Source organism: Orbicella faveolata, unplaced genomic scaffold, assembly GCF_042242905.1.
Source record: "Orbicella faveolata isolate gen_17 unplaced genomic scaffold, um_ofav_v1 contig_1, whole genome shotgun sequence".
Classification (NCBI taxonomy): Eukaryota; Metazoa; Cnidaria; class Anthozoa; order Scleractinia; family Merulinidae; genus Orbicella; species Orbicella faveolata.
The window spans coordinates 37,629,005-37,652,556 of NW_028301536.1; the positions used below are offsets into that span (position 1 = coordinate 37,629,005).

The following is a 23,552-nucleotide window of genomic DNA, read 5'->3' on the forward strand; positions in this document are numbered from 1 at the left end:
AATGAATAATAATATGTGCTCGCGCTAGTTGAACGCGTAAGCTTTTGCGTTTGTTCTGTAAAGAAAAGTTATGAAAGAAAACTCTTTACTCTGGTATCGAGTTAATTTGAGAGTTTCCCAAACAATGCTTAATCATAACCAAACCCTGTTTTTGATAGTTTCTTAGTGCTTCTGTTTGTTTGGCGAGTTTGCAAAAGTTTTTTAAAGGAAAGTCTGACGTGTACATAAGTAGCTCATTTGTGTAGTGAAGCGCGTGCACCTTCAAATCCGAGTCGGTGTTTTCAATTATCAACAAATCTTGACAAAGATTCTTTCGTTGTCTTTTGCGCTGAGATGCTGCAACAATTTTCACCAACGCCAAAAAGCTTTTTAATGTGTTCTCACACATTTATCAGCCTTAAACATATTTAAAAACTAGAGATATTATATGAGTTCGATGTACGTTTCCACACGAAAGTGGGGAAGTCCAATTTGTCATGTTTTACTGACTGTACAAAACACGCAACGGCGGGCGCTCTTATTCATTGGAGTTTTACACAAACAAAACTGAGCAGCATCTACAGGCATAAAATTTATTGTCCCTTATTGGGCCTTAATAAAGCATCAAGCGTTGCTTACAATTCAGGCGAAACTCAAACTTGCAATTACTTTGTTTTACGGCGTCGACAAAATCTGGATCGGACGGGATTACGGACCGGATCACAAATCGGATCAAGGAAAAAAAAATTCAAAATTCAAGACTCAAAATGCAAAATTTTGTTGAGCAAATTACACTAGAGTGACTACTGTGAGCAGAACGTTTTATTTAATTCAGGTGTGATATTCCTTCATTTTTTTTATAATATCAAGCCAACTGGGAACTGGTCACAGATGAATTTTTTTCAGGCTGTTCGGTTTTGATTGCGATGATCAATCATGTCTTCATATCTTTCTGTGTGACCAGCTCCCAGTTAGCTTAATAGCTCAGTTGGTAGAGCACTGCACCGGTATCGCAGAGGTCGTGGGTTCGATAGTGTGAACGATAACGCAACCCGAGAATAAACAACATTTTAGGAGTTGCGTCACGATTTTTAGAGTCATTTTTAGGGTCGTAAAGAGTTGCCTTTAAATAGAATAAAACCTTAAAATGATCGTGTTCTAGGATAGAAAACACTTAAGAGTCAAGAACACTATCAAAACAGAATGAGGATCGTTAAGGATGGCAAAGATTAACGAGGACTGCAAATGACGAACTTGAAAACTAGGCTAGTTTTTTGAAGGTGCGCAAATCGTGACGTAGCTCCGTTAAAGCAAGTCATGTCCTTAAGCTTTCGTACGTAAGTTTTCTCATTAACTGTAACGCCAATTATAACGCTCACATCTGACACGAAAATGTAGCAGAGAATTAGCCACTAATACTAACAACAATTTCAAAAACGAGAATGGGAGGTTCACGCAAGCTTCGAGCCAACTAACGTTAAAATATAACTACATCTGCCTGTTCATTACAATTTAAATTCGTCGTAAATTAGGCGCTTATGTGGCTTTTTAAATGACCTCTTGTCATTCTCTGTAATTAACATGTCATTGCGTTAAATTCGGGATTCTTATTTTCATTTAACACATTTTAGTTTTCCACTTTTATTTTTTATTTATTATTATCTTATAAACGATTTGATTTTTTTTTGGATTTTTTTTTTGTTTAAAACTTTTTTTTTTTCTGTGATCCGATCCGTGATCCGATCCGTGATCCAGTCCGTGATCCGATCCGTGATCCGGTCCGGTCCGATCCTGGTTTTGTCGACGCCGCTTTGTTTTACTTACTTTTTTACTTTGTTTTACTTTTCGGTCGAGATAGACTGGCGAAATCCTCGCAAGCGTGTGGTAAGAGGACGGAAACTTTGAAGTCCTGAAACGGTGCTATATCCAAATATATCCAACTGGTTTTTTGTTGTGTTATGGAAAAGCTGTTAATCTTCGTTATATGTGAAACTTAGAGTGGAGTAATGTGGAGCTCTTGTAAAAGAAGCAGCGGAACACAACTTGGTCAGCGATATAAAGCGGGACATAACTAAATTCGGCACTGTCTTACTTCACTCTAACTGGAGCAGCTTACGACGAAAATACTGAAGCAAAATTCCAACAGACATGAACGTATTGATTTGTGGGCCAAAAGCATCGAACATTTCGGGAATTTGGACGCCATTTCCCCGCGCTATATCCGCAAAAATCCACGCAGCATGTATGCGCGTGTGCCGCACATGATGGTGCAATTTGTTCTAAAAATAGAAAAATTGTCCCATATCATAGGGACAGCCCCAATACTAGAAATAGCGCGCGCTTACGATCTCCGTCCCCGATTATGGCTCCTGCTGACAATTATTCCACGAGCGCGCGTTGAATATGAGATGGTAGATAGCCAATGAGGCGCCTAGCGCCGAGTTGGCTATAATCATCTCATATTCTACAATTGTCTTATTAAAAACGCAATCAAATTATCCCGGGAATTATAAAAAACTAAATGAAATAGAAATAAAAGCACCCAAAAACATTGCGCATACGCTTAACATATTTGAAGAGCGTAGTACAATGGCTCATATACCATGATGACTGAGCTAACGAAAACTCTTGAATTGGCATTATACAATGATCCAGTTTTTAATCATATCTGTTACCTTCATCTAAGATATTTTTTGTCATATATCTTCAGCGAGTCACGCTATGATTAGCTGCGGTCTAACTATTACCATTTTAGTGAGGCAGCGTGGCCAAGTGGTTTAGGGCGCTGGTGTTGTAAGGTAAGGTAAGGTAACTTTATTTTAAGTCGTAAACGTGGGGAGTGGTTATCCAATCTCCCGAGCCAGGGGCTCATGACAAAAACGTACGACTATTTACAATAACATTACTACTTACAGTTACCATATTCGCTAAGATAAATTCAGAATTAAAATATAAAATATTCCTAACAGCGCGACTATTTACAATAGCATTACTACTTACAATTACTATATTCGCTAAGATAAAATCAGAATTAAAATATAAAATATTCCTAACAGCGCGACTATTTACAATAGCATTACTACTTACAATTACTATATTCGCTAAGATAAAATCAGAATTAAAATATAAAATATTCCCAACAGCACGACTATTTACAATAGCATTACTACTTACAATTACTATATTCGCTAAGATAAAATCAGAATTAAAATATCAAATATTCCTAACAACACGACTATTTACAATAGCATTACTACTTACAATTACTATATTCGCTGAGATGAAATCAGAATTAAAATATCAAATATTCCTAACAGCAACTAGTCCTAATATTAAAAATTTGAGTTAGAAAATACAGTTCATACACTGGCACCCTGTAAACTCCACACCATTCAAACGAGAACTAAAATTGTGTCAAATTGGTCGAGGATTTGGTGATAGCTGGTAACTGGTTCCACATGTGGGCAATCTTATACAGAAAGGAGCTGTGCATGACAAGGCTGTTATATGGTGGCTGTACAAATCTGTGTAGTCCGGAGGTTCAAGGTCTCCACCCTGCCACTAGCTGGATTTGTTTCTCGGTACGTAGTCCCGAGTTCAAATCCTCGGTCAACCTTTGTAAATAGCAAACTGGTCTGCCTCCTTTATAACTATGTTACCTTTATTTGAAATATTTGTTTCCTTTGTTTCAGTGGCATGCCTGTAAACTAGCCGTAAGCTTAGTGCATGTATAGCTAAGTGCATGACCACTATCAATAAGATTTACATTTACATTTCTAACCTGAGGATTTCGGCTTATCACTGCGCGAGAAGAGGAATATAATCTAAAGTTAGGAAACGCCTTGTTCGGTTTGAGTTCAGCGCTTACCGGTGCCTAAACATGGCCAAGTTTATTTTCTTCGGTTTTGAGTTACACCGTTGTTAGTTACTCCTGAATTCCAACAGCATTTTGCCAACCAAACATTCTCTTCACGCAAGTTCTGAACTCTCTTTTGCGCCAAAAGTAAGTTACGGGATTCAGTACGGCAGGCAAGAGAACAATCGAGTTTGCAGTAAACCAAAGCAAAGTGGCCACTCGTCCACGCACATTGTAAAACTTGCGCGCAGTGAATGTTGTTATGAGCGGCAAATTGCACAAAATCATGATACCAATGATGAGGAAAGTTGTCTTGGCGGCTTTGTTGTCCCGGGCGGCTTTTTCTCTGGCAGGTCTTGATCTCTCGTTGATTTCTTCTTGCGATGGTGACCACGATTGTACTGTAGAGTCTTGAATCTGTCTTGAATGGGCCCGAGCTTCTACAAATAGCCGGACGTTCATCACAAACACCACCAAAGCGCTGAAGATAACAAACGCCATGCGCGAGTAGCCTATGAGGCCTCCTCCATGCTCGCGTCGAGTGAAAATGGTTAACAACGCCCATGAAATCCAAAAACCCGTCAGAGCTACCACAGCATTCCTCTTCGTTACAAAGAACTGATGTTTAAAAGGGTAAAATATAGCAACGGAACGCTCGATACTAGATACACAAACGTGAAGTACAGAAGCGGACGAAAACGAGAACAAGAATATTACATACAAATCTTTGAGTGTGCAAGCTACGCCTGAATTAGCGGCGACTAAAGCTGTTTCAGCCACAAACAAAGGTTGAGTAACTAAGCCGACGAACAAGTCACAAAACGACAAACCAAGCAAGAGCAGGTTGGATGGTGTTCTCAATGAGACAAATCGATAAAAAGCTGCAATGATCACACAGTTACTAAGTATAGCTAGAACAGCAAAGAAAGCGTTCGCAGACGAGATGAAAGCGCACACCGCTCTAAATTCCGCAAACGTGATGTCGTCTCCAGTTTGCACTTGTTTCAATAGCGAACAAAACTGATTTGTCGCCAAAAATGTAGAATCAGTTTGGTTTTCTTCGCCAAAAGTTGTGTTGTTGCTGAACATTTTCCCTAGATTTTTCTTTGAAGATCACACAGTTCAGAGCACCTGTGTAGTTGGCAATCTCTTACCTTCAACTAAGAATATTGTTGTCGCTATTTAGGAAACGTTCTCCAATGGCCTCAGTCAGTTTTCTCTACCCTACTGTTTGCTCTTCATAATCGAAAACAAAAGAAGTTTTCCATACATTGAAAGCGGTGTAGTACAGGCTTCATTCTCCGTTAGTGATGTTGATTTGGCGGCGCCAGCTTTTGTCTGAATACTTAAAAGGCCGATTAATGTTTTAACAGCCGAACTATTTGTTTTTTCTGCAGCACTTGAAGAAAAGTCGCAATTGACAGCTTCTTCCGTCAAAGGCTTGATATCTTTGCCTCCTGACGCAATTGTTTTTTTTTTTATTTCCCGCAGGACTTGTTGTATGTTTCTACGCCAAACAGACTTTTTACAATCCATTTTCGCGGACATTAAACCCAAGGACATTGCAAGTTGCGTCATCGCGCATATTGCCCCCCATTCAGTCCGTTCCGTTTAGACGTCAACTATTTCTTCACTTCGAACGGAAAAGTGACTTTTCAGCATGAATCGGAAATGGTAGCTAGTTGGACAATTTTTAGCACAAAATGCCAGTTCGCATTCGGTTCGCATTTCTCTTCAACAACAGAATGAATGTAAGAAAATTAATCGTTAATCTCATTAACTGGCCTATTCCCATGACTACTAACAGACTTGCGTTACGATTAAGGGCCCCCAGGGAAAGCAATCGAGTGAAAGCCCCCTCCTCTCAGTTCCCCCTGTTCGTTTCACAGGGGTCTTACTGTGTGAGATAAAAGACCTTTCGTAATAAAATTAGCAAATATCCTGCACTTCATTCGATTAACAACAGTTTCATACACGGAAGCGGATGTCTCACAGTCGATTGCAAGCTCAAAGATATATATGTTTTGTCTAAAAATGTTTTTACAATTTTATAACCAAAATAAGCTAAAGCATTAAAAGGGCCAATGCTTTGCAGAAGAAAAACGTAGGACGTGATGTGATAAAAAAGGAGGGCGCTTGTGTCGTACACTCGTGATATCGCTCAACCAGTATTCCCGCTGGGAACAAACCTTGATTAGGAAATAAAAACCACACGAGGCAAATAATCAAGGTTTTGTTCCGCTTGGAATTCAAAGGAAGCAGCCTACTCGGCGACAACAATTGTGTACCGTATAGAGTGTTTGGGTCTTGCCGGAATACTTGATATCCTTTATATGCCTAACAATTATACTTAATCAAATTCAATGCAACGAAAAAGGACCAAAGAAGAGTGGAAAATTAAATAGTGGTTACTAGCTAACTGTTTTAGCTTTCATTCTTGTCACAAATGTTTTGGCGTTTACTTGTCGCGATAGTAAAAGAGGCGGGGTCAAAAATTGGATTTTTCTAATGACTTCCTTTTTAGCTGTGTCTTCGATAATGAATGGGTTTAACTTTTTGACATTTAAATTGATTAATTTTCTTCTTGAAAGACGAAACAATAAACTTTTGCGCCAAAACTTCTTACGTTTTCAAGTCATTTCAAGGAAGGTTCTCCGCAATTTTTATGAGAAAGAAACTTTAAGCTTTTTGTGTCCATGAACTAGTTTTTCATTACATGGAACAAGTAACAGCCCATATGCACAAGGAAAAATTGTTTAAACATGAAAAATAAGGGGGCCGTAAATAACAACCTAAAAGTTTCGTACGTAAGAATCATTTGCGTGCGATTCTTGTCATTAACATGTAAATTCACTTTCTTTGGTCTTGCAGCTGTTTTTTGATTATATATAGACCACCATTTTTGTAAGTAGTAAATCTTCACTTGTCTAATTTTCTACCATTTTATTTCTGCTTCTAGTTTCCCTTTAATACCCTATTTTGGTTGATATTGTAGTCCGTGTACAAAAATCGCACATAATATAACGAAAAAGGTCAAAAATCGTTGTAAACAGTTAAAGCCCCGTCTACACTACGCTGGTGAAGTTTGAAAACACAGCTTTATTTCTACGGTTAGGCCTACCGTCCAGTCACTAATCCCTACTGACAAAAACGGAGCTTTTCAAAAAGGCTACTCAAACCGGAGGAATTTAAAAACGCCGGTTTCGCGTTTTGGTGTGGACGGAAAACGTTTTGAAAACGAAGCTTTCTGAAAACGATATGATGACGTCACGATTATCATGTGGTTTCTGTGCGGTAGTCTTCAAACACAATTCCAAAATGACCGGTGATTGTTGCGTTTTCAAATTTCTCCAGCGTAGTGTGGACGGAAAATCTTGACCTTGTTATGAGCTGATCGCATACCACCCCGAAACAATCTTTTGGCCGATCATAGTGTCTTGCTTCTGGTAAAAGATACTAGACGCACAGGACTTTTGCTCTCATGTGTTACCCAGTCTCCCGCCGCTTAATATTGGTAAACCTGGGACTAAGAGGTAAGATGGACATGTGTTTTATATCGGGCGACGAAAGTTGCCTACATAATTTCTAAAAGGAAAAGTCCGAATGTCTGTTGTTCTAATTAAAGAAAGAACAAAGACCCAAAACATTCACGAGAGAGCAAGATTCAATCTGTATGGCCTCTCTGGTACCGAGAACTAAAAAAAGAAACAGAATAAGCTAAAATAGTTTCTTCTATTCCAGCTCACGGAATTTTTGCGTAATTTGCGCAAGTTATACGTTTACTTCGAGAAGTATTATTTCAACAATGACAAGTAGTAGCCGAATAACGTCTTCAACTCTTAAGCGCAGTATTACAGTAATGCGGAATAAAAATTCACCCTGTTTCGCTGAAGATGCCTTTTTTTCCTGTTCTGAATGCCCAATATATATAATGTGGCGAAAATAGTTGAAAAGACTCAGTCTTCGTATACCTGGACATTACCAAAAGTAACAGACAGAGAAGTAGGAGAGACTGCGTCAAAGAGATGATGAAGTCTGCTAGTAAACCTAAAATTTAGAATGCTGCTAAGGCAAATAATTAAGCAATTTGAATTTCCTTTGTACGCCAGCTGGTCGCCGGTGGGGAACAGAAATGCACGCTTAGCAAATTAAAACCGGCAATGCTTAAAATAGAAGCATTAATTTTCTTATTAAATTTTAGAGCAATATAATTCAGAAGAACGTTTTGGCTTCTTAGTTAACCAGAGGACGAATCCTTTAAATTAGAGGTACAATGTAAGAAGGAGCTCTGAAATGCGTTTTTAGAGTGAACACGTGCGGTTTAATTTCATGGCTTGCGCCTTTTGTCTCTAACTTTATGTGTACGCGCGTCCTGACCGATTTATCCACACTTACATTATTTTGGCGAAGAACCCGTCAACTTAATGGGGAATATTCACCAACAAGGGTTGTGACAACTGTTTCTTTGAGTCCTATAAATGACGTTCATTGGCTGGTGAAATTAGTATATTAACTACCGTACGTCAAACATCACGGTAAAGCGATTACCCACACCTGTTTCTATCACGTGGGGTAAATAGGGAAGTTTCACAAAACAAAGTAAAGTTATATAACTACGAATTGGATCCTTTAAACGTCAAGCCGTTTAAAGAAAGGTGGCCGATAGGCTGCTCAACTTCTATTTACCAAGAGGCTAGGAAGAAGAATTAACTTCCTCGCGAAAGTTGTTCCAATAAGCTGGTACTTCAGAAACGGCGTACAGATCCTGCGGTAAAAAGGTATATTCTTATTTTGTTGCCAGGGATTATTCTTGTTTTACAATACGATCAAAATGTTTTTGAAATGTCACATGAAACTGCAAAGTGGCCCGAATATGATAATTGAAGTGAAATTTGAAATTATATTCTTAAAATCAAATGCTCGTGTAGAAATGAACTCAAGCAAGACAACAGTTCTCGAAAAGCGAAAAGACACTGCAAAATTAACGACACAAAAGCCCTTAATCGTTCATTTACGGTAATAAAAAAGGAGCATTTGCATTTTTTGAAAGAGCAGAAGCTTCAGTTTTGTTTTCGATTACTCCCACCGTGTCGTCCTCGTCCAATATTTTCATCAGAAACAAGGCCATTTTTCTGCAACTTATATTATGTCTTTTGATACCCGTCTATTTTCAGACCAACAAAAGGCAAGTGGTAGGTTTTGTGCAGCGAATTTGCAGTTTTGTCGAGTCATCCCGATGCAAGTTTTTCAGTGCCTCGTGTAGATTATCTGACAGATATAGTGGAGGACGCAAAAAAGGAAACAGCTGTCTTGATGAAATGGAACTGAATATATCACTAACCGAAAATGATAAAGCAAGGACGGGGTTTATAGACTGAAGCTTTTTGCACTAGTGACGTACAAAACCGAGGAAAACTTTTGTTTATGGTGTTCTGTTTTTAAACGTTTTGCCACTCAGTGTCGCGGTTAACAGGCAGGAACTAACTGAACAGAGAAGCCATTCCGCAGCCTTTCACAAGATGACTGCTGAGGAGGCAGACATTGTACAAGCGTTTGTTTTGGGATTATTTACAACAGTAGCCGTGCTAGGTAATATTATAGTTTGTGTCATAGTGTATAAGCACCGTTGGATTTTGCATCCAACAAATGACTTTGTAATAAGTTTAGCTTTGTTAGATATTCTGACAGCGGTTATTCCGCTGCCTTTAACCATTTGCGTGTTTATAGGCGGGCCGGGTTGGATGTTTGGCAAAGCGACCTGTTCTGTCGACGCATTTTTCAACGATTTTGCTAAATACGCATCCATCTGTACTCTGTGTTTCATCGCCATCCAACGTTATTACAGGTTTCTTAAACCACTCGAATGCAACGAAACATTTACCCCTGGATATACTTTGACCATTTCAATTTGTATCTGGATCGGGTCGTCCCTATTTGCTGGGTTACCCGTAATGGCGGGTTGGGCTGACTATACTTTCAGTTACGAGTATCTAGGTTGCTGGATTACCTACAATCAAGACCTCCAACAATCCGTTTGGAATACATGCATCTTGTTGCTCAAGATTATTCCCACGTTTTTAACTTTTTATTGTTATCGCGTCATTTACGGTGCCATCCGCAGGAGCAGTCTTCGTGTCCGTAGCATTTCTCGCGTCAGGGGTAATTCTGGCGTCATCGAAGCAAACGTGGAGTTTTTAAACAGCACGAAAAAGTACCGTCTTACTAAAACGTTCCTCGTCATTTCAATCGTGTTTGTAGTTAGTTGGCTTCCCCCGTCAATCATTTTCGTAATCGACCAGTTGTTATCACTCCACCTGACCCTCATTGGCTCACGTATTTTACGGTTTTCTACGGCAGTGGCGTTGGCAAGCAAAGTGTTTATTTATGGCTGGGTCAATCGGCCTTTTCGAAGAGAGTTGTTCAACCTTTTTTGAAGCTTTGAACCAAGGCAACTTCGAGAATTAATGCGACACAAACACTAAGCTGAAATTCTACCCGAGTTCGCCAGAGTTAAGAATTCCCAGAATATGGAACTGCATGCTAAATAATTAGCTATTAGAATAATAGAGAGGCCTGCGATAACTGAATCATACGAAATAGCTAGTATAGTCACGTAAAATGTTCGGAAAATCGGAAAATGTGTTTTTTTATCGGCCACGAGTTTGTCAATACTTCTTTGCTATATAACACTTTGATCAGGCTGAAAACAGCTTGTTTACCGTAATTACTAAAACCGTTTGAAGCTTCTTAAAACTCTTTTTATTATCCTTGCTGCATTAATCCACCGTAGGAAAAAAGATGGCGGCTGTACATTTTACCACAATACCTTGCGAACCTAACACAGCCTGTAAGGCACAAAGAAAGCTAGATTTTTTCAATTTTTGTCCCTGTACGAAGGACATTGTTTATGCTAGGTTTGAAGGCTTTGTAACTCTTCTGTACGTTTTTATGAAAGTTGTTAAGGTTTTCGTGCGTTAAGAACGATGGGTAAATGTACCAATCGCCATCTTCTTTCCTACGGAGGATTAGAGATGCTATTTTAAAACTCGTAGAGATGCCATCATGTTAGCCTTGTTAAAGTTGTCGGAATGTTAATTAATGTAGGTGTTTTAAACGAATATAGGTTTTGTATAACGGTAAAACTGAGTGCAGTTACTTATTGCAGTCTTTTGTATTTTTTAGCAGTTTCGAGTTACAGCGAATTTAATAATGTTGTAAAGCTGATCACAACAAAAGCTCATGAAAAGGTAAATAAATATTGTCTGAGATCTGTGGATGTTACCAAATCAAATTTACTAATTTGTTTCCCACTGTACCTTTGCTTTCGGAAATAATTTTTTGCTCATATGAATTATAATGGACGTAACGTCAACACTTTTTATGGCAAAAAGATCTGGAAGTATTCAAAAACTTGAAAACAACAACAGCAAGTAGATACTGAGAGAGGTTTTCGCACCAAATAACCAATTAATCGAAGTTGAAATTAAAAATGGTCGCCACTTAGTTAGAAATATGATGTGAAGGTCCTTAAAGCGAGCAGCGAGCAACGATTCCCGCTAGTATATGTACAGTGTTGCTTTAGCCGTGGGGCAAATCTTAATTACTTACATTACTTTCAATACGTGGGGGCTATTTATGCCACTGACAACTTCATTTATCCTTCTTACATGCAGTACAATATTTACATTAACTTGACTCGTTTTGCTTTCGAGGTGCGTCAGAAATTTGAAGCCGTTCTGCGTGAATAGAAATCGTTCCCGAACCCGTCAAACACACAGTAGAGATATAATATAATAGATATCTTACTAACCTCGTCTTCTCGGTCCGTTCTGTAAATTTCGGATCCTCGTTTTCGGCCCTTCGATTTATGGGCCGTGCGCTTCGCGCATATTTAGTCTACTAACAATTCAATACTAACAATACTCGCAAGAACATACAGCTACTTACAGTTACTTACAGCTACTTACGTTAATTGCAGTACGGGTTACTTACGTTAGTAACTCAAACAAAGAAAAGAAAAGAAATATAAAAGGGCCGGGGATGTTTGATACAGAAACTAAACTTTTAACTCGAAGGAGAAAAGATTGAAGGATATTTTTCCTGCTGATTCACTGAACATTAGCTTATATACACTGAATATTGAAGCGAGGACACAGGAAAGGAAAGTCTAAATAGAGAGAAAGTTAGAAGCTTTCGGTTACATTTTAAGCTACTCCATTTAGCTCCTTTGAGGGCGGACATAACTCAGTTTACCACCTGACCTTCCAGTGGGACATCTGGGGCTCTCTCTTGGTCCTGGTTTTCTGGGGTGGGTCTGGCATGTCTCCAAAATAGAGACTTCAGACTCTGTTTAAAGCCCTTACGATATCCTTGACTAAATATCGGGTATATGCAGCAATTGATGGCACTGTTTGAGTGGCCAAGCAAAAAACCCGTGGTTTGAAGCCATTTAGGGATGCCACAAGCCTCGAATAAATCGCTAAAATCTATCAACAACATATTCAGGTGCATCAGGAACCAGCAAAATGCAAAGGCCAGGACCACAGCTACAGACATCTTCAGCACGTTTTTCCTATACTCTTGTAACACTCGACGGTTTGCCAGGGCCGTGTTTCCTGGTGTGCGCCTACTCCAGACTTTGGCAGCGATTACTGAATATAACACAGCAATGATTAACAACGGTAAGGCGTACAGAAAGACAAAAGACACGATCGTGTAGATTGCCTGTGCTCTTTTAGGATTAAAAGCCGGAGCCCAATCTTCCATGCAGAATGCAACGGCATCGTTGAGGCGCACTTTTGCAGCATAGAGTAATGGTGATGATAATGCAAAGGTGGCCACCCAGATGACAATGATCGAACGTAATGTGCCTTTAATTGTGATAATATTCCACAATGGGAACACAACCACAAAGAAACGCTCAAATGCCAGCACCGTGAGAGAGAATATCGAAGAGGCTATTGATAATGCTTGCGAGAACATGAACAATTTGCAGGATATCTGACCAAACGGACCGTCATTCACCCATGAGTGCGTATCTCGAAGCATGCTGACTGCCTGGGGGATCATGATCACAGTAGCCATCAAAAGATCACCAACCTGAAATTGAACATTGCTGGGATGCTAACATCAACCTTTATAAAATATTTAAGAGTGACTTCCTGTGAATACTACGGATAGGTGTGCAAAGTGCAAAAATCGAATTCCCTCAAACTTTTTCACAAGAAAGCCTTCTGAGAACTATTTAGGAAAATACAACTTTTAGTTCGTTTGGATTTATATTTTTCAAGTAAAGCGATTTTTTAATTTTCACCCTTGGAGAAGCCCTCGAACCACTGAAAAATGTGCTTCGTATTTGCGACTCGCGTAAGAAAACTAAAACAATTATCAAATCTATTTTGATATTACACAATTCAATGACCCTCCTTTACAAAGTACAGTTATTAGAATTGGAAAAGATTCAAACCTAAAATTTTTTTAAAAAATTCAAATTTACCCTCCTAAACAGCATTATCAGAAAGCTCGATTTTGGCAAATTTCAACGGCAAAACTCCCTACCTGGTACATGGATTCCGCTGTAAATATGGTATTCTATAGAAAGAGTAAGGCTTCCTCTATCGTTCTGTGAAATACAATTTTGGGGCAACTTAAACTGCGAATTTAGACGACCGAAAATATTTACGGTACTCGCTTGAAGTTTATGACCTTTGAACTTACAGTTGTCTTCATGAATACAAGAGATAACCTAAACAACAGTTGGAATTTTAGCCTGAATGCGACCCTTTCTCCCATTTAAATGATTTATAGTTATTCTTTATCTTCTGTGGGCAATTTTATCGAAAGTAATATTTTTTTTTACGCGGAAAAGGAGTTCTAACTTGTTTATGAGTACGTGCGTATTTGTTTACTGAAGCAGAAATTTGTGGATATTAAAGTTATTCCATCTAAGTTCTATTTCGTGTGCTGCAAGGCGTTTCGTGTTCTCATTAAATCAAAATGGTATTGCCAAGTAGAAGGTTTTCTTCTCAGATTTTAAAACAACATATAGTTTTTGACTTACCGTCCACATGCATGGCTTGATTTACTCAGCAGCGTTACACCGGGTGTGATAGCGGTGAGATGGCGTGACGATAATTGACAAATCGCGTTTTGCAAATCGAATTCATCAAAATATATTTATTATATCTTTTGACACGATAATGCTTCGAGACTACTTGATAAAGACTCTTGTGAAATAAGTCTACAAAATTTTTTGAAACTCTCATTACAGTGAAATGAAGAACCTGGATCTACTATTTTTATGCCGCGGTCGTGTGATCCTCGAGTGTGGCATCACATGACAATAGGCCCTTTGCAGCTGGGGTCACGTGACCGCATCTTTTCTTTTAAAAATTTCTATTATGGGCTATAACTGAAAGTATGCCAGAAATGGAAAGAGCATATAAAAAATACTAGAATAGCCAAGTTTGAGGTCCCTTGTACTAAAGAGTAAGTTTATACGACAGTTTGAATTTTCAGAAAATTTAGAGGATTTGTATGGAAATTGTTGCTGGAGAGTAAGGCCTTTCTCTCCAACAACTTTTTCCATACAAATCTTCTTATTTTTTAAAAATTCAGACCGTCGTAAAATCTCATTCTTTATAGACGGGGGCCTCAAACTTGGCCATTTTGGTATTTTCAGTATGCTCTTTCCATTTCTGGCATTCTTTCATTCAAGTTATAGCCCATAATAGAAAATTTTTTAAGAAAAAATGTGGTCACGTGACCCCAGCTGCAAAGGGCCTATAACAACTAAAAAATGGCCACCTGCAGTTATTCTCAAATCGTCTGTGGCATGTGCGTCACGTGCGGTCCTAGGGTTTCGAATCCCGCACATATTCAATTTGTTAAAATTGGATAATGTGGCAAAGATATTCGAGGTGTGTTCAGAAACGGCGGAGGTCTGGGTATCTGTACTTGTTTCTACCGGATATCCCTCCTCGTTTGTACAGAAGATCACAAAGGCACGAACAACCCCAAGGAGAGAGCCCGACGCGGAATTTAAATCCACCGCCGTTTTACCTTATGTCCAAGGAGTTTCGGAGTCTCTCCGCCGCTGCCTAGAACAACAAGAAGATCTGTTAGATCTTATAACCGCGCGTTTAAAATTTAACTGTTTTCTTAGTACTACAGTCGCAACGCAGTGCATATTCCAAAGCAATCTTTGATGATTCATTGATTACTGTAGACATCACAGCACTTGATCAACACAAACTCTATTATCGCACCATCAGTCGTAGCCGTTGTGACATCTCCGATGACGTAATAGTCTTAATCTGGAATTTTCTTCGGGATATGTATGGGTATGAAGATACGAACACTATTACAAACCGCTTTCTTTCTTTAAAGTCACGATTAAATTTAATTGTTTTTTCCCTTGAGTTAAGGGTTAGCAAAGAAGTCACACGAGTCACATAATTCAAGAATTGCGTTATCTACGGCTATCTTTAGTACGGTGGTTATTTCCCTACCAATGACGTAATCTTTGCACGTTGTGACACGTTCTTTGCTTGGCTTGCAAATATTTAATTTTCCTTCCGATCTATGAACTGGCTGTGATGAAACAGTCAAAGGATTTACTTCATTTGCGTAAAACCACAAGAAATACTCACAAAATTACAAATAAATTAATGACCGTCGCTTCTGCCGAAATAAACTTGCAAAGTAAACACGATCGTATTTGTCACGTAGCGAAAGTGAAAGCTGCAACGTCAGCGCATTCCATGGCTGACGTAATACCTTTTTTCACCGTATTTATTATTCCCTTTAAATCCAACGCTTTGATAAAACGAAAAGAAAATATATTTTACCCACAAAAAAGAAAACAATATCGGTAAAATTGTCCGTGTATTTATGTTTTAACAGCTTTTGGCGGAAAAAAATCACATGTTGCGTGACTCAAAGTTTGGCCGAGCGGAGGTCTGCGTCTGGTCACCGACAAAAAAAAAAAAAATAAACCACGGGTAAACCTAGAACCGCGCTCGGCCCATGGCCGCGCGGTTAACAAGGCATTCGCACCGTCTTCAAGTCCGACACGACACTTCGGTCACACTTAGTGCGACCCAAGGACACCGTCAACCCGGCTAAACAAGAATTACAAGATGGTGTTGTCTACAGGATTCCCTGTGAGTGTGGCAAAGTCTACATCGGGGAAACAGGGAGATCTATGCAGGAGAGGATCAACGACAGGGATATACGACTCGTCCGTACCCAGACCGGCCACTATCCCATCTGGAATGAGGTCAAGTTTATTGATCGAGATCCTCACTGGTACACACGTAGGGTCAAGGAAGCTATTCACATAAGACTTCACCCTAATAACATCAACAGGGATAGTGGAATTGAAATTCCTGAAGCATGGATGCCCACGATCAAAAAACACAACAACAGGATAGGAGAACAGTACAACAGCGGACCACTGAGGGAACAGCAACTCGTCGGAACAATCGACCAATAGGATCGAGGATCGAAATGCACCAATCACAGCCGACCTTTGTGATATAAATGATACCGTGCAATCAGTCGACTTTATTGCCTGAAGACGTCGCGATCTACATCTCAAGTGACTACATCGTGAGACAAACGATAATACACTTTATTATGAACCAGATTTATCCCACGATCCCCTTTCTGGTTCTTCTCATGTTGTATCCATTGCTCTGGACAGGAACAGTTCTTTTTGTTGCTACGCCACCTTATCCCCCATAGGTCCCGATGACGAGGGCATACTGTTGTGTTCAAAATACCTTCATCCACGTCAAAACAACCTTGGAAACAAAATGCGTGATATGCGTTTACTGGAAGTTTATTTTAAAGGTAAGGGTTTCGAAAAACCATGCGACAGCAACGTAACCCCAGGGATGTAAGCCCTTGGATAACATTGAGAAAGGCATCACAGAAAATGTCACGCAGTATTATAAGACTCCGCTTTCTTACGCAATTTAAATGATACGTGGGAATGTTTCGGCGACAGAAGAAAGCAGAGGAGCCATCCGCGTTTTTGTTCAGTGAATGGGATTCAATGCTGGTAGGTGCCTTTATACCTTATTTAACAAGCAAGAGGACAACAATGCCATAAGTCATCAGATTCGCGGATTTTCATAATAGCAAGCGGGGTCTACAAATTATTATTATTTTTTCAGTCATCTCTGTAATTCCCTTATATGTTACTACCTTAAAGTTTCTCTTGACTTTTCTCTTGTAGTCCCTCTTCTCCACGTGGTTAGTAATTGGGATCATTTTCGTGGGAGAAACTTGTAAATGGCCGGGCCGCAATATAACTCAAGAGACTATTACGCTTTTGCACGATCAGCTACATTGAAAAGTGACATAAGATTTTGATTTGGCGTATCATGAAATCACGCCTTATTGGGCCTCATGGTGATTGTCTGTTACCGTAGCACTCAGTATTTTCTCGATAATCTTCCGCAATATTTTCGATCTAAAGAGAAAATTGAATTACGAATACACTGACCTGCTCTAGCCAACAGTAGCCTTGCTTCGTCCAGAGAAGAATCGCTCACATCAGTAGCCTTCAAATCACCTTGAATGTCTTTGTCACATTTTCGAATTAAAACACATTGAACATGTGCGGGATTCGTAACACTAGGACCGCACGTGCCCCCAACGATTTGTGAATAACTGCAGGTGGCCATTTCTTAGTTGTTATTGTCATGTGATACCACACTCGAGAATCACACGACCGTGGCATAGAAATAGTAGATCCAGGTTTTTTATTTCACAGCAATGAGAGTTTCAAAATTTGCAGACTTATTTCACAAGAGTCTTTATCAAGTAGTCTCAAAGAAAGATATTATATATACATATTTTTTGATGAATTGGATTCGCGAAAAGCGATTTGTCAATTATCGTCACGCCATCTCACCGCTATCACACCCGGTGTAACGCTGCTGAGTAAATCAAGCCATGCATGTGGACGGTAAGTCAAAAACTATATGTTGTTTTAAAATCTGAGAAGAAAACCTTCTACTTGGCAATACCATTTTGTTTTAATGAGAACACGAAACGCCTTGCAGCACACGAAATAGAACTTAGATGGAGTAACTTTAATATCCACAAATTTCCGCTACAGTAAACAAGTACGCACGTACTCATAAACAAGTTAGAACTCCTTTTCCGCGTAAAAAAAAATATTACTTTCGATAAAATTGCCCACAGAAGATAAAGAATAACTATAAATCATTTAAATGGGAGAAAGGGTCGCATTCACGCTAAAATTCCAACTGTTGTTTAGGTTATCTCTTGTATTCATGAAGACAACTGTAAGTTCAAAGGTCATAAACTTCAAGCGAGTACCGTAAATATTTTCGGTCGTCTAAATTCGTAGTTTGAGTTGCCCCAAAATTTTATTTCACAGAACGATAGAGGAAGCCTTACTCTTTCTATAGAATACCATATTTACAGCGGAATCCATGTACCAGGTAGGGAGTTTTGCCGTTGAAATTTGCCAAAATCGAGCTTTCTGATAATGCTGTTTAGGAGGGTAAATTTGAAACTTTTTTAAAAATTCAGGTTTGAATCTTTTCCAATTCTAATAACTGTACTTTGTAAAGGAAGGGTCATTGAATTGTGTAATATTGAAATAGATTTGATAATTGTTTTAGTTTTCTTACACGAGTCGCAAATACGAAGCACATTTTTCAGTGGTTCGAGGGCTTCTCCAAGGGTGAAAATTAAAAAATCGCTTTACTTGAAAAATATAAATCCAAACGAACTAAAAGTTGTATTTTCCTAAATAGTTCCCAGAAGGCTTTCTTGTGAAAAAGTTTGAGGGAATTCGATTTTTGCATTTTGCACGCCTATCCGTAGTATTTACAAGAAGTCACTCTTAAGATAGCACGCGCACTCTCATTGATCGATGGCTGTGCTTAGATGACAGTATGTAACCACGGTTTTCGAATTATTTTAGCGAAATATTTTGTGAAAGCAGTAGAGGACTTCTTCCGTGTCTACATAGCCTAACACTCGGGGAGCGGGAGGGGGAGGGAGAGATTTTCCGAAAGTTATGCAAACCGAGACGGAGTCGATGGTTGGCGCAACTGTCTCGAATTTTCCCAACCTCTCTCGTGTTTGACGTGTTTAGATGGGCCCTGTAAACACGGAAAAAGACCTCTATCGCATAATTAAGCTATAATTTCACATTTCGAAAGAGACTTTCAAGATTTTCGAATTGGAAAAAGCATGAGTTTAGCCCTACACTCCCAACCTCACCGTTTGGCGCTTTCTTTTTAAATGTAGGAAAGATGGGTGCCCCATGTCTTGGGACGATGTCGCTCCACTCCCTTCCCTTCTCCACTCGGTTCTCACTAATCTACTCACCAATCTACGCAGGCTTCGAAGATTCCAATATTATTTTTCTTGCCATTACTTTAAGGTATCAGTATAACCCATTTGACCATCCGCGCGCGGTCCGCTCTAGCGTTCGTGGCTTTAACAAAAACCCATATAAACTATATTTACTGGAAGCTTAATAACTACAGATTATGACCTGACCCGTTTAAAACGGTAAAAATTTACCGTGTTTCGAAAATGTGAATATATTTACAAAACTTCACGAACCTATAAATCAAGGTATACGCCCGCTAAATTTAGGTCGGAGAAAACGATTAACATGGCATCCGTTTCTTCACACATTGACCTCAAAAACTGTGTCTCAGATTTTTGGCACATGCGTTTGTTATTATTTTACAAGAGGATAAAGTTAGAAAAGGGAAAAAAATAGGACTACCCGCGAAAAAAAGGCATAACTTTTTAATGAAAAGAGTAATCAGAATTCGCAGACACGGTTTTGTCGGCGATAGTTCTGACAACATTCTCTCCGAATTTCAGCCAATTTGGTCCAGGGGCTGCCGACCTGGAACTCGAAATGCACGTACAACTCGCCTATTTTTTACTTTCGAGAAACAGAGAAAAAATAAAATTCGGCGGCATCCAAGTGTTAAGAGATTATCGCACCAAGGGAGACACCGCAGAGGAATCAACTTTCTGTATAACAATAGGACTGTGACAGTTAACGTGGAACAGGTACAAATTTCCGCGACGGCGCGCGGTAAATTATTCACCAGTGAATAAACCGCTTTTTCATGTGTGAAGTCAGAATTCCAAAGTTAGTAAACGTGAAATTATCTTTTGATTTACTATATTAGTGTTCGAAATTTTACGTATCGGTTGACTAATCTTCAAAATTATGACCATGCCACTGTTAACATGCCGAAGGCCCGTAGAAGGTTCCCGAGAAAATGCAAGCGCACAAAGGGAAACGCTGGAGAGGACGTCGTAAACGGGACTACATCGACTGATGTTGATGCAAAGGCAAAGATACTGGAAGAAATGACAATAGCTGGGTCGTCAATCTCCTCTGCTTCGACAGTTTCTTGCGACAGTATTTTAGCGCGGCTTGCGCTCATTTTGGCTTGCTCGCTGGCTTCGTGATCGCGATCGTTGTCACGTTCATCCAGCAATTTTTCTTGATTGTAAAACGAACCCTTTGCCGCTTTCCGCTAATTTAGCGGCCCACTCTTTGTTGAAAGTGTTTTTCGCCTTCTTTGGCCTTCCTTTAGCCGATGAAAACGGGCAAGATCGCTTTGTCTTCTTTGAAGACATCTGCCACTGATTATGGCGCGCGAATCGCGTGTCAACTCAGCATGATCTTGATGTCATGTGACTTCTTGCCTCGATAATTAATTCATTTGACAGAACTTGTCAACTCTCAATTAAGTAATTAATATGCAAAACAATCTTTCTCGCGCAATAACTAGCGGCAGAAATAAGATTTTTTCGTGGAGTTTTTTTTATCTTAAAGATTACTTTATGATTTATCCAACCGCTTAAAAAAGTAAAATTATGCAAAATTGCAAATTTTCTCCTTACTGATACCTTAATTCAAAATTACTAAGTATGAAAAGTGCAACTCACAGCAATATTGACGATAAGGCAGTTTGGAGCTGTATGCATACGTCTGTACTTGTAAACCACCCAAATAACCAGAACATTGCCACACAAGGCTAAGACCACTAACAGCAAATAAAGTACGATCTTGATCCAAGTGATTACGACAGACTCAGTTGTACTGGAACACACATGTGAACTAGCCAGGGTCATGTTAACACCTTCACTGCTGTTATTCATCTTTGTTTGGTGACTGACTTTGAAATAATCCTATAGCGACGAGTTCTGTTCTGTTTGTTGCTTACACAGAGGCCAGCTGGCTACCCAATAGGATCATTCGATCACGTGGTTTACCAAATTTGGTTTCGGTTCGAAACAGGAAAAAAAGATGTGCTGAATTGTCACATTATTATCGAAGCATTCCTTGTCAAGTTTCACGAAAAAGGAAAAAGAAAGCGCAAATAACTAGCTTACTTTATATTCCGCCCCCATGTCCATTACTAACGCGATATATAGTTATACTTGAGGCTTATTTTCAGCCAAATAATCTGTCACAGAAACCAGGGGAGGAAACATCAAACACATGAGAGGAAAAGAGACAGAAATGTCAATTATCTGATTTCTTATTCCGCTTTTTAAAGCTTTAACAATTATTTACAATATATGTATAGTTCCTAGATATGCAGGGAATAATGTGTAATAAATAGTTTAGTGTGGTAGGTGAGTAAAGATGGTGAATTTTAAGCTCGGTAATGAAATGTGAAAAGTGAATTGATCAAAATGACACGAGCATGGGACAAAGAAAAAAAAATCTGAGCCCCCACAGGAATCGATTGTAAAGTATCGAGCTCAGGAAATCTAGTCTTTGAAACCCTGGATTTTTTCGGGCATCTTCAGTTTCTGTTGCGGTGCTTGCAGTCCACCGCAGGACCGAACAAAATGCACGGATAAGACAGACTAGCATATAGCACACACCAGAACCAGCTTGTTTTGGGAGCCCATGCTTAATCAATTTACTGGAATAAGAAAAACGAAAACTGCAAAAACCTAAGTGTCTCAAGGGAAAAGACTTATTTCATTGCCAGATATCAAGAGAGTTTCGATAGATGTAGATTTCGTTTCTTATGATTATGCGAACAGACTGGAACTGAACGACAGACTTTCTTCTCTTTTCTTGCGTTACATTAAGCTTTCCAAAACAAAAACTTATTTCAGGTTCCAGAGTTTCATGCTTCTTTCGAAACAGTCATCAGGTTGCCTGATGATTGCTTCGGAAGAAGCTTGAAACTCTGAGTAGCAAGTAAATGTCTTGAACCAAGTAATCCAGCTCTTTACTTCTATTGTTATAAATTGCTCTAGTCTAACTATTGAGCACTCTAATAGCCGATGAGGATTTCAACCTGCTATTTGGTTATATGATATGCTTCTGGTGAGACTAAGGCCCGGTCCAAACGGCGCTCCACTCATGTGCCGAACCAAGCTTGATTAAGTTCGACTTTAGAGCGACTTTGGAGCGACGGCTGGTTCATACGGCGTGCTTGCGTCGAACTTAATTCGGGAAGCCGGTGGTAACAATTTTCGACGAGAAAATACGCGTTCTGAATTTAAGAACTCTGTGCAAATAGAAAAGCTGTAACTGACATTTCGCTGTTATAGCAATATTTAGGGAAGCAAATTCAAACTCAAGGTTCAGTGTTTGTATTTAGACAGGTTTTCTCCCGGTTAATTCGACTTGTTAAAGGGGAATCGCATAACCTGAGCTATTATCACGAAGAAAAAGCAAAAAATGAATTTGCGCGAGAGAAACTCGCTTGTACAGTCCCGTTTCTCTTAAAACGAAGGCATATTTAATTTCGTTGTGTTTATTTTTAGTGACGACTTCCAGCTTCATGCATGATTGGTCACGCCACTCAATTTTGAGCCAATCACGAGTCCCGTTATATGAAAAATACATTACAGTAATTTATGCATTAGGTTCGACCAGGAGCCATAATCGGGGACGGAGACCGTAAGCGCGCGCCATTTCAAGTATTGGGGTTGTCCCCATGATATGGGACAATAATTCTATTTTTAGAACAAATTGCGCCATCACCTGCGGCACACGCGCGTACATGCTGCGAGGATTTTTGCGGATGTCGCGCGGGGCAAATGGCGTCCGAAATTCCCGAAATTTTTCATGTTTTTGGCCCACAACTCAACGCGTTTACGTCTGTTGGAATTTTGCTTAAGTATTTTCGTCGTAAGCTGCTCCAGTTTGAGTGAAGTAAGACAGTGTCGAATTTAGGTATGTTCCGCTCTAAGCTTATATATATCGCTGACCAAATTGTGTTCCGACGGATGCTTCTTTTACATGAGCTGTACATTACTCCACTTTAAATTTCACATATGTTGAAGATTAACAGCTTTTCCATTACACAGCAAAAAACTAGCTAGATATATTTAGATATAGCAGAGCTTCAGGACTTCATAGTTTCCTAGCTCCTCTTGCCACACGCTTGCAAGGAATTTGTCAGTCTATCGCGACCGAAAAGTAAAACAAAATAATTGCTAGTTTGAGTTTCGCTTCAATTGTAAGCAGCGCTTGATGTTTCATCAAGGCTTAATAACTTTACGTCCGTAGATACTGCTCAGTTTTATTCGTGCAAAAATCCAGTAAATTCTCTGTTGTCGATAAATGAGAGCGCCCGCCGATGCGTGTTTTGTGCAGCCAGTAAACATGACAAATTGCACCGAAGTTCCATCGCACTTTCGTGTGAGAACGTACATCGAA

The 23,552-nt window shown here is 39.4% G+C and overlaps 4 protein-coding genes across 7 annotated transcripts; 1 reads left to right on the plus strand and 3 right to left on the minus strand.

Moving 5' to 3' along the window:
- Positions 1–2,612: 2,612 nt before the first annotated feature.
- LOC110044979 (octopamine receptor beta-2R-like) lies at positions 2,613–5,207 on the minus strand. Its single transcript, XM_020750563.2, has one exon. The coding sequence runs from the start codon at positions 4,922–4,924 to the stop codon at positions 3,905–3,907; it is 1,020 nt and encodes a 339-aa protein (XP_020606222.1). The 5' UTR covers positions 4,925–5,207; the 3' UTR covers positions 2,613–3,904.
- Positions 3,278–13,787, plus strand: LOC110044935 (octopamine receptor beta-1R-like). 4 transcript variants are annotated; one of them, XR_016202536.1, is made up of 3 exons: positions 5,237–8,613; positions 9,010–11,082; positions 12,341–13,787. XR_016202536.1 is itself a non-coding variant. In XM_089275236.1 (2 exons), the coding sequence occupies exon 2, from the start codon at positions 9,355–9,357 to the stop codon at positions 10,267–10,269; it is 915 nt and encodes a 304-aa protein (XP_089131362.1). In that variant the 5' UTR covers positions 3,278–3,560; positions 9,010–9,354; the 3' UTR covers positions 10,270–11,126. The 4 variants fall into 4 exon arrangements, 3 of the variants coding, with proteins under 3 accessions (XP_089131362.1, XP_020606169.2, XP_020606170.2); XM_089275236.1 differs by lacking the exons at positions 5,237–8,613; positions 12,341–13,787 and adding an exon at positions 3,278–3,560 and having other exon boundaries at positions 9,010–11,126; XM_020750510.2 differs by lacking the exon at positions 12,341–13,787 and having other exon boundaries at positions 9,010–11,126.
- Positions 11,468–21,022, minus strand: LOC110045062 (substance-K receptor-like). Its single transcript, XM_089275217.1, has 2 exons — positions 20,810–21,022; positions 11,468–12,934 (listed from the first exon to the last, which is right to left on the minus strand). The coding sequence occupies exons 1-2, from the start codon at positions 21,020–21,022 to the stop codon at positions 12,080–12,082; spliced, it is 1,068 nt and encodes a 355-aa protein (XP_089131343.1). The 3' UTR covers positions 11,468–12,079.
- On the minus strand, positions 16,433–17,529 carry LOC149118971 (uncharacterized). The gene is made up of 2 exons (XM_089275243.1): positions 17,349–17,529; positions 16,433–16,641 (listed from the first exon to the last, which is right to left on the minus strand). Exons 1-2 carry the CDS (start codon positions 17,527–17,529, stop codon positions 16,433–16,435), a joined length of 390 nt encoding a protein of 129 aa, XP_089131369.1.
- Positions 21,023–23,552: the final 2,530 nt, after the last annotated feature.